General features: G+C 41.4%; 1 protein-coding gene across 1 annotated transcript; it reads right to left on the reverse strand.

Moving 5' to 3' along the window:
* Nucleotides 1-4566: 4566 nt before the first annotated feature.
* Nucleotides 4567-10269, reverse strand: LOC139659953 (galactose-3-O-sulfotransferase 2-like; the record flags this gene model as incomplete). The annotated part of the gene is made up of 5 exons (XM_071537976.1): nt 10224-10269; nt 9732-9879; nt 8618-8728; nt 6196-6958; nt 4567-5439 (listed from the first exon to the last, which is right to left on the reverse strand). Coding segments are annotated over exons 1-5 (1941 nt in total), but the record flags the coding sequence as incomplete, so codon positions are not given.
* Between the last annotated feature and the right edge of the window lie 922 nt (nt 10270-11191).

The raw sequence follows: 11191 nt of genomic DNA on the forward strand, positions 1-11191 counted from the left end.
GCTAGGCAGTGCAACACACACACACAAACACACACATGCTGTACACATGTACAAGCACATACACAGCAAAGACAAGCACACTGCTGCTAGACAGGTCAGGTGAGTGGGTCTGTGCATGTCAGTTCATGTCAATCAATATTTCACCAAAGTAGGTGGTGCAATGTTATTCCCTTTAGTTGTATGATCATACAATGCAGTATAGAAGTCATCATTTTAAAAACCCAGCCAAATGATCCTAAACCAGCCCAATATTTATCTGCTCGCCCAACAATTTCTTTTTCCAACCTATGCGATCAAAAGAAGCCCAATTGGGCGAAAAACCGCCAAAATACTTATATAGCCTACACATGCACCTTTATTACGCGTTTGTAGTTAGACACTCCAGGACATCCATATTTGTTTGTCGTTTGCCTTCCAGGTTTGATTTTACGACACAGTCACATGAATGCAGTGCTTTTTAGCAGCCGATTTGGAAGTCCCGGATGTCAGACTTCAGGGGCGATGTTTCAGCACAAGCCAAGGTATGGCAGTGTGACATCACAAAATACCTCAACTACCAAGAGGGAATGTGAGAAACATAAACTTAATTTCAAGCTCACCGTATGCTGTTAGTACCACTTTTAGCAGCAATAATGCTATCCATATACCCCAAAACAAATGAAATTATTACTATTATAACTGAGGTTCGGGAACAAAGACCACGCCTCAAGCACACATTAAATTTCCTGCTCCACCCTATTTAAACGCGCCTAACCATGACCTTTTCTCTCTCTCGTATGTCTCAGTTTTCTCATCCCTCCCCCCCAAACCCATTTTTTCTGTCTTTCATGCTCTTCCCTCTCAGTACAGGAACCACAGGGGGAAATGATGGAGCCAGAAGACTCCCCATCAGCGAGACAGCGCCCCCACCCTGAGTCTCGATTCCCTGGTTCCTCGAGCTAACCATCGACCCAACTCTGTCTGCAAGCACTGCACAAACTGATTAGAACTGCTGCTGTCAAACATGCCTGCTCTCTCTCTCTCTCTCTCTCTCACACACACACACACACACACACACACACACACACACACACACACACAACTCTCACTGATGTCATTTGCATAAACACACATTATGCACACAGACACTAATAATATGCAAAGCACATATCGGTTTGATACAAACATCCAGAGGCTTGAATGCACACACACATATACACATTACTAACTTTGCATTTATGTATTCAAGCAGAGAAAGACATGCCAAACCCTGTCTGTCCCTTTTGTCTGTCCCTTCCACCTTGTCTAAATAATAAACAGTGTCAACAATCAGTTATTAGTGATTGGACTCCTTGGCAGAAAATAGTGTTCAGTGCATCTGTTATTTATTACTGCTGGCAAACACAAGGGGTCGGACTTGAGCCTGGTTTATGACGGCAACAAGGCTACCAAAACATGGACAAGAGTTCCATCTAGTGGCTGAAGTATATTACTGCCTCATTCAGACCATTCATTCCTTCACTCTCTTTACCTTCTTTTATATGAATTTTATCTTTTTATCTGTCTGTTATCTGCCTTTTATTGATGTAAAGCACTTTGAGCTGCATGTTGTGTGTGAAAGGTGCTATACAAATAAAGGTTATTATCATTATTATTATTATTATTACCTTTTCATTCCTTTCCAAAGTGGCAGGGGGCTGGAGTCTATCCCAGCATGCATTGAGACAACCTAGACCAGTGGTTCTCAACGTGGGGTCTGGGGACCACCAGGGGTCCTTAAGGAGGTTCCAGGGGGTCCCCAGCAAATTGATGAATTGTTAAACTTCGCCATTATTTAATTTATAAGAAGTTAACACAGTTACAGAATGTAGAAGAATGACTGTTTTGATCATAGTTTCACTGTTATCTCTCTACCTACAATACAGATAGTCATGGAATTCTGGACAAAATCATATCTATCAATAAACATATTGTCAGATTTGGGTCCAAGACACAAATGGGGGTCCATGGCCCTAATGTGTACTAATTTAGGGGTCCTTGATATGAAAAAGGTTGAGAATCACTAAGCTAGACAGGTCACCAGTCCATCACAGGGCAAACACTGAGACGCCATGATGTCCTCATTCAGACCAGTCACTGGAAACATGTTTTCCAAAGGAAATGTAATGAGGAGAGGAGATGTGTGCCTATATTCTGATATCAGGGGTTCTCAAACATTTTCATGTCCCGAACTCCCAAATAAACCCACATTAGGGCCACAGTCCCCATTTGATCAGATTTGGTCCCAGAGAGCCACATTGGAAGATTTTTTGTTGTTGATGTAGTATTGAATTGTAGAATTGTCAACACTGTACATGGGGAAATAACAATGATGAGTGATGAGTGAAATCTAGGATTGCGATAGTCATTCTCTAATTGAGATAAGTTATAGTGTATGAAATTACCTGGACCCCACTTTTAGACCAAATTTCCCAATACAATGGTTAACTTGACCTTATTTGACATCTCATGTATATGGTGCTGGACTTCTATGATTATGATATTGTGCAAAATAATTGCCTGATATGAAAGTCATACACCAGGGTTCCCAAACATTTTCATATTAAGGATCCCTAAGAGACACTTTGGACCATGGATCCCAATCCGATCAAGGTTTTCACACCAGGACCCCATCTAAGAATATTTTTGTTGTCTGTCGGTAGAGAGATAATAGTGGTGACAGTAAAATCTGTGATTAGAAGAGTCATTCTTACACATTCTCCAACTTTCTATTCAATTTAATTCCAGTGAAATTAAACTATTTCCCATTTTGCTGGGGGACCCCCTGGAACTTCCTCAAAGACTTTGGATTTCTCACATCATAACACCCACACACCTCCCAATGTCTGACAATACCTGACACTTACCTAATACTTTATGCCATTCACATAATAATTTCACATAATACTCAAGCATGTGTAGATTTCACACAAAATAGATTAAAAGAAACATGAAAACCTAGGCCACGCTAAAACATTTCTCTGATGTCTACTGGTCTCTACAGAGCAGGAAGGACACTGGAGAGAAACTTTTGGTTCTGTCTGTTTTATTCTGCACCAGTAGAAATAAAACTAAAAGGCAAACTCAAATACACACCACCAATGCAAGAATGCTAATGTTCCCCCTTTTGTGGATGAGTCCAGCAGTCAGGTGGCTTCCCATTCAGCATATCCTGTGGTTCATCTAGCAGGACCTGCTGGATCAGAGGAAGATTGGAGAACTGGATTCCATTAAGTGTGGTTGTCCTACACTCAATCCCTGCCAAATCTGTGCTTATGAGTGGTGACATTATTACTGTCAATATTCAGCAAATGAAAATCACATACACAGACATAGACATATTTACAAAAGTATTGGGATTGTCTATGATATAGTCTCAAAGCATTAAGATAATCAGAAATCATTAAATATCCTTTCTTGATTATCATCCACAATTCATTTGTATTGTGCAGAAACATTTGGAAAACATACAATAAATACAGTTATTATTTGGTATTCTAAGAATTAGAACATTATTTAAAATAATAATGCCTCTCTGATAATAGAAAGGACTGCTAAGTGACTCTATCGTAAGTACTCCATTCTCAGCAATAATTCTTCACTTCGTAATTTGTTGGAAAAATGGAGAGGATTTCCAGGAAATGTCTGAGTTCTCACCAGGAAACTCCAAGCAAGAGTTCTTTTGAGATCTTCTTGAGCTTATGTGATATTCTTCAACACAATCTTTCTTTTTTTGGAGCTGTACTGAGGAATTTGGTAGAGACAAAGAGTAGAGAGGGCAGACAAAGAGGGGATTCCTCCTCAAGTCATCAGAAATAAATATCTATAATCTATAATATTTTCAATTAACTTAATTTTAACTCAGGATGACACAGAAAGATACAGATTAGACTGACTCCACTTCTAAGCACAAATGGTTAATGCCAGTCTTATTAACTGATAACATAAATCAATTCACTTATGTATTGATTACTTGGATGTTGAAGGGCATAGTACAGAGCTTCTGCAGATAGATCTAGATCTCTGTTGATCTGTAATATCAACAGATATCTAGCATTATTTTTTTTACATTTGGAAAGTACACTGTTTATTGCCTATTTTGGTCTTGAATAGGACTGGATTTGCCCTGGTCTCAGTTTTAACTTGGTCTCGACCCCCTTTGGACCTGGTCTTGATTTTTGACTCGACTAAGGTGCTCTTGACTACAGCCATGCCTCGAGATCATCCCTCTATTCAGCTCCAACTTCACTGTGTTTATGTTATTGGCATAAAATCAAACTAGAGGAATGCACTTGAAAGTACATGAAGAAAATGTTCCAACATGGGCATTAGACTGAACAAATTAAACCTCTGTATGAACCTATAAGAACTGAATGGTCCCATCAATCATCAATACAAGTCATCACTTCCAGCTACCAGTCATGGCATATTTCTGTTGTTTTTAGCTGCTGTGTGTGTTAACAGGGCACTTGTGGGGGCCTTTTGGTTCTTGGTATTTGGGTCTTTGTGTCTGACAGTTCTTCTGTGATGGGCTTCCCTGGCCCAGACCTGTCTCGTCATGCCAGTTCGGTTTGAGCCAGACTGGCGCTGCGGAGCAACCATCCTAGCTGCTTTTCTTTGCTTAGCGGCTAGCTCAGGAAACTGCTGGGAGTACAGTGTATCTGTGTACTGCAGTTCTGGAGTTATAAGATTCTGACATTTTGTTTTGGTTGATCCCTCTAGGCCTGGGTTTAAGTTATATCCTTGGATGACAGCTGCTCCGTATTGGAATGGCTTCAGTCCAGCATCTTTTATTTGGGAAGGGTCTACCGCCCCACCATCTTTCAGGCAGGTTTTCGTTAGCTGGGCTCTGAGCTCTTTCAATTGAGATACTTCCCGCCTCATCTCCTCCTGCCCCACCAGAGTGTCCACTTTATGCCAGAAGGTGGCATTAAAGTGCAGGTACAGCCTCCAATCTAAAGCGTTCCAAGCCTTGATCTTGTCTGCGGTGTTTGGCAGAAGTGGGTGACGGGTCCGTTCACTGCGGCTGTTGAGCTTAAAGGAAACCACGTCATCCAGGGACCAGCAGAGGGCGTGCTTGAGCAAGACCATAGACTCATCAAAGTATTCAGAAATAAGAATGAGGTGAAAGTCCTGTTCAATGGCCGCGATAGCTGTGCTGGCTCTCGCCTCCAGGTCTTCAGCATCGACCGAAACGTTGTTGTTAAAGCCAAAATCGAAGGCCAGAATATTGTGAGCGTAGTGGTTGTTGGTCAGCGATGAGTTGTAGCCTCGCCAGCCGTTATCGAGGAAGTCGTCCAGGCTGCGAGCCTTGTGGAAGGCTGGGATGCTCTTGTAGTAAATGAAGATAGACTCCATCATGGCCACAGGATGCCTCAGGATGGAAAAGTAGAAGGTATCCTCAGGCATCACTTTTGCCACCTGGGACATGACAAAGGAAAAAATGTGTTTAGGAGAAAATACCAAGTTCTACTTCACTGTGACTGAAATTCGGAAAGATTTTACAGGAAGAATACAATCATTTTTCTTCATTGCTTATGTTTTTCCAGTTAGCTGATGTAACTGCTGTTCAACATGTTACTTTAGAGCAGTGATTCTCAACCTCTCTCATATTAAGGACTGCTAACTTAGTCCACATTAGGGCCACGGACCCCCATTTGATGAGATTTTGTCTCTCGGACCCAAATCTAAGATCATTTTATTGTCAGATATGATTTTGTCTAGAATTCCATGACTATCTGTATTGTAGGTAGAGAGATAACAGTGAAACTATGATCAAAATAGTTCTTAATTCTTCTACATTCTCTAATTGTGTTAACTTCTTGTACATGAAATAATGGTGAAGTTTAACAATTCATCAATTTGCTGGGGACCCCCTGGAACCTCCTCAAGGACCCCTGGTGGTCCCCGGACCCCACGTTGAGAACCACTGCTTTAGAGGGTATGAAATCATATATATGAAATGGGTCTAACAGTTAATAGAAGTTTTACAGTGCCAAATTGTATGCAAATTGGAACCCGGTTCATGAACAATTATGAAATATGAAGCAATAACCAAAAGGTGAAAGATGATGTAGCCTAGCTATGTTACAGATGGATAACTCCAGGCATGCAGTTCTAAACAGGCATAGCAACAGTTAAACCAAACAATGTGAGTAATTTTTTAATTAAGCTCACCTCAGATTTTCTAAACCTCATGTGGTTGCACATGATATGGAACTGCCTCACGCTTCTGCTGCTGACGCCCTCCACAAAGTGCGAAGCAAAGAAGAATGGGTAAAACAACTGGCTGTGTTTGCTCAGTGGGAGGGCAAAGGTCAAGTTCCTGCTGTCGCCATAGCGATACAGGATGTTGAGGATGGTGCTGCTGGCTGTTTTGTGTGTCTTTAGGAACACAATGTGATCCTTTGGCTGGCAGGAGCCTTTACTGTTGTGGATGCTGTTGAGGTGAGCCTTGGAGGAGCTGGATGGAGTGGGGGTGTTCAGGATCCTCTGGTCAATGGCTGAAGTCAGATCTTTACTATTACTGTGGAAGTGTGGGATGTGATGACTCCTGCTATCTGAGCTGCTGTGAGATGGCACCCCCTGCTGGAGGACCAAAGAACCAGAAAGTCCTAGGCTTTGCTTGTTTCTTAGTGTTGGGTCTTTGGGTAGAATTAGCTTTCCAGTTGAAACTTTTCTTGCCTCTGTCTGAGAATTTATGAACTTACTGGTTTTATCAACATGTCTCGACAGGATCTCGTCTGAGGGCTTTAGATATCCCTCAAATCTCTCCCCTCTTCTCTCCACCTCATTTTGACAAGGACGTTCTGCTGTTCCTTCCTTGTCTACTAGTGCAGGCTCAGCGTGGAGGTTTTCCCAGACATATTGCACAGAGGGAAGTGGATGCTGGTTTTCAGCAGTGAACCTCAGTTTCAGGAGTCCTGTCAGTTTGTCATTCCTGGGAGGAGACAGCAAGTTGTACACACAGTCAATATGATACGTCATATATTACCAATAAGGTCAGTGGGACAATACATTTATCTTAAATCATTATAAAACTTGAAACCAGTACATTTTTCTAATTTCAATGGTAGACCAGTTATAATACACTGATGAGTTGGAATTTATGAAAAAAAGTGGGGTACTTCCTTCTCTTTGGAAGGTGAAAAAGTTAAATTGATTAGAATTTAAAGATGCCATATTTTCAGTGTTTCAGAGTTGAGTTTCAGAACTCAAAAAGTACAAAGTCCTAAAAAATGTATTGTGCATTTTTAAAGAGTTTAAGCTTCATTTTTGGCCAAAAGACAAAGCGTAAGATTTACAAATAACCTCCTTTATCAGCCCTGAAGGAGAAATACTGCATTAGATCAGAGCTGAGCTGCAAGGAGCTGTTGACTATAAGGTATAACTCACACTCATCTGGATATCTGCCAGGTTGCTATGTTTACGTGTTGAAACGTTACTGGATATATCTGTACACATTCAATTCAGAAGCTAATCTGACATTTACGATTCTCTGCTGGTTTAGGTCAGTAATTAAAATCAATCTAACCAGAGTTGAATTTGTGGTTGTTGTGCAGGTTAGTTGGCAGAAGAGAACAAAATGGAATAAAAGCATCTTGAATTTGGATGATGTTTATAACATCTGCATCATCACCATAAAATTTTCTGCTATCAAACTACATTGCTGCTGCACTGGAAATATCTGGACGTGCCGTCACGTTGTCTGCGTTTGGCCCGTTATCCACAGAATATAAGAAAAATATACCACCAAACAAAATGGACCCAGGAATGCACTTGGTCCATCACCAATAACTGTTTTTGTCCCCCACCAAAGGTCCGTTCATTCGTTTGTTCGTTCGTTCATTCGTTCCTCACACTGTAACATTGACTTTGTGCCGCTAGGGGGCGGCATTGACAAGGAATGGGGACTCAGTGGTAAAGCAGGTCATACAGTTAAAGTTGTCATACAATGTGGGGGACAATGAATGGGGACTCAGTGGTAAAGCAATACAGATAAGTTATCATAGGTAACATAATAGTCTACACACGCTACACACTTGGAGACAACAGACTGGGTTGATGTGTTGAAGTGACAGTCAATGGAGAATTTTTGGGCAAAGCTCTAACCACAAGACACTGTAGTTATTGTACAGTTGTTGGACTGTTGTTCTGTTATTGCATCATCACTGCACTACCACTGTGCTGTCAGTGTTGACTACTTATATCATATTACCACTTACCTACTGTGCAATACCATATATCACTTATCATTTAGCATTTATACTGTTCATAACACTCACGCTCCTGGTGTTGTATGTTATATTGCATATTGTATTATAAATTGTATTGTAGTGTACATTGTGTAATGTACGGATTGCATTTATTGCGTATTGTAGTTCTTATATTTTGTACTGTATTGAGTAAAAACAGGGCAATTACAGTTAATAAGTGTTTTAGGGTGGTCCTTACCTTTAAAATGATTTCATTTGATTTATGTGTGATATGTTTAACATTGATTATTTCTCACATGTCAGCAAAACCTTAAGGACCCTCTAAGTCCACTCATAAAACAGTAACATCTAAACCGGTAGGATCTGCAGCAGTGTGACTTTACCTGGCCTGGCGGACGACTCCCAGGATTTGAATGGCGACGCAGATCACAGTGAGAAGCATGAGCAGCATCCACAGAGAGCGACGCGGGCTGCACAGCACTCTCCTCAGACACCTGCAGGAGGCACACAACACGCAGACACTGATGAAACCTATACTGAGACCACTGAAACTAGAAGTTGAAGATGGGTCAGATATATGGGTCCAATATCGTCCTTTTATTAAAAATGGGATCTGGTCCAGTCAGTGTCGTCCACCTCTGATATGATGGATATGAGTATATGATATGATGTGGGTTTCATGGAGAGTTTTAGTGTCCCATGATCTAGATGCTGTTTCAGAGGATTTCCTACTCTGACTAAAGAATACAATTCTTGGGGGAATACTTCTAGTGGCGCACTTCTACGTGTTGGGTTTGGTGTAGGTCAGTGGTTCTCAACGTGGGGTCCGCGGACCACCAGGGGTCCTTGAGGGGGTTCCAGGGGGTCCCCAGCAAATTGATAAATTGTTAAACTTCACCATTATTTCATTTACAAGAAGTTAACGCAATTCGAGAATGCAGAAGAATTATATTTTTGATCATAGTTTCACTGTTATCTCTACCTACAATACAGATAGTCATGGAATTCTGGACAAAATCATATCTAACAATACAAATATTGTCAGATTTGGGTCCGAGGGACAAAGTCTCATCACATGGGCGTCCGTGGCACTAATGTGGACTAAATAAGGGGTCCTTGATATGAAAAAGGTTGAGAATCACTGGTGTAGGTTGTCCCTTTTTGGGGGCAAAGTTGTCCGGCAACACAAAACAGAGAAAAACAGAGACATGACTGAGCCTTCTATCAAACCATCCCGGTCTTCGGCCCGGTTTGAACACAGTTTATTTCCTTGTCTTACGTCCAGTTAATTTAACTTTAGCAGCTGAGGGTATGCGGAGGGATTGGCTGTTCACCTCAACCGGAGCCACCATGGGCTCTCCACGGGAAGCCAAAAACTCTGTAGCCTAGTTTGTCTTTTTATTGACCTCTACTGCAGACAGACGGGCACTGCAGCGGGTGGGTAAGACTGCACAGAGGATCATTGGCAGCAGCCTACTCATCATCAGTGATATTTACAACAGCAGGTGCAGGAAAAAGGCCTCCTGCATCACGAGGGACTCTGCCCACCCTGCTAACGGACTGTCTGCCCCCCTCCCTTCAGGCAGGAGGTTACGCAGCATCAAGGCCAGAACCACCAGGCTGAGGAACAGTTTCTTCCCGGATGCTGTGAGATTGATAAATTCTGCATCACACTGAATAACTGCTGCATCACACTGAATAACTGCTGCATCATACTGAATAATTGCTGCTATTATTACTATTTCTGCATCACACTGATCTGAATAATTGCTGCTATTATTACTATTACTCCATGTCAGGGCATTGCTGCAATTTGAGACTGAGAAATGCTGCACTTTAAGACTGAAAACCCTGCAAATCACACTGAACAATTGCTGCTTCTCACTGAACAATTTGCTGCTATTATTAGTATTGTTTCATATCAGGGCATGTTGCATATAATGGTGTTTTTATTGTGTGCTTTCTTTTTGATTTTATTATTGGTATTACCTGAACCGGGACCTGAGTACCTCATTTCGTTCCCTTTCATGTACATGTTCTGGAATGACAATAAAACATATCCTCATCAGAAATGCACTTTAGATCCATCCGAATTTCCCCAGGGGGATCAATAAAGTGCTATCTTATCTTATCTTATCTTACTATATTGCTACGCTAGGTTAGCTGTCTTTCAGTATCATGTAGCTTGTTAGCCAAAATGTTTCATTAGCATTGGCCAGACATAATAAATTCCACATCTGTTACAAAAAAGAAACTGCTCTGCTAGCTAAAGCATAAATTCCAAACACACCACTGCCATTTTGTTAGCATTGGGCAAAATTCCATTCCTTTTATGCAAAAAAGCGAGACTGTCCTCCCCCAAAAAACGACCCCATAGTTTGTTTGTTCCTACCCTCTAATACAGGAGCATTTCCTAAATTAGCGCCCCTACCAGCGGCAGGAGATGGCTACGTGGGTCTGCGTCGACCACATATATATACGACCACATTACACCAGTTCTAAAATCCTTACACTGGCTACCAGTCACTCAGAGAATTGATTTCAAAATCTTGCTGCTTGTCTACAAATCACTATGTGGCTCTGGTCGCAAATACATCTCTGACATGCTTGTGTCATATGAACCTTCTAGGACCCTTAGGACATCTGGGATAGATGATATTAGACCTGACTCTGACCACTTTTAAGTCAAAGCTAAAAACGTTCTTATTTTACACTGCCTACTCTACCCTGTAATGGCTAAAAACTTATCTTTTCAGCTTAGCTTTTAAATAGCCTTAATTTTAACTGTTTCTGTTCAGGATCCCAACAGAGCTGACACAGGCAAGTACGAATTTTCATTCGTCTTGTCCGGGTAATGCTTACTTGCGCATGAGTGACCACTATATGTGTGGGGGGGGGGGGGGCATGTATAAGTGGGAGTATTTGTTGTTGTGTTCTTTTATCTTTCTATTTCACTT

The sequence above is a fragment of the Centroberyx affinis genome, unplaced genomic scaffold, assembly GCF_046629955.1.
Source record: "Centroberyx affinis isolate AG114_WGS23_722 - 3 ecotype Tasmania unplaced genomic scaffold, CSIRO-AGI_Caff_v1 ptg003175l_1, whole genome shotgun sequence".
Classification (NCBI taxonomy): Eukaryota; Metazoa; Chordata; class Actinopteri; order Beryciformes; family Berycidae; genus Centroberyx; species Centroberyx affinis.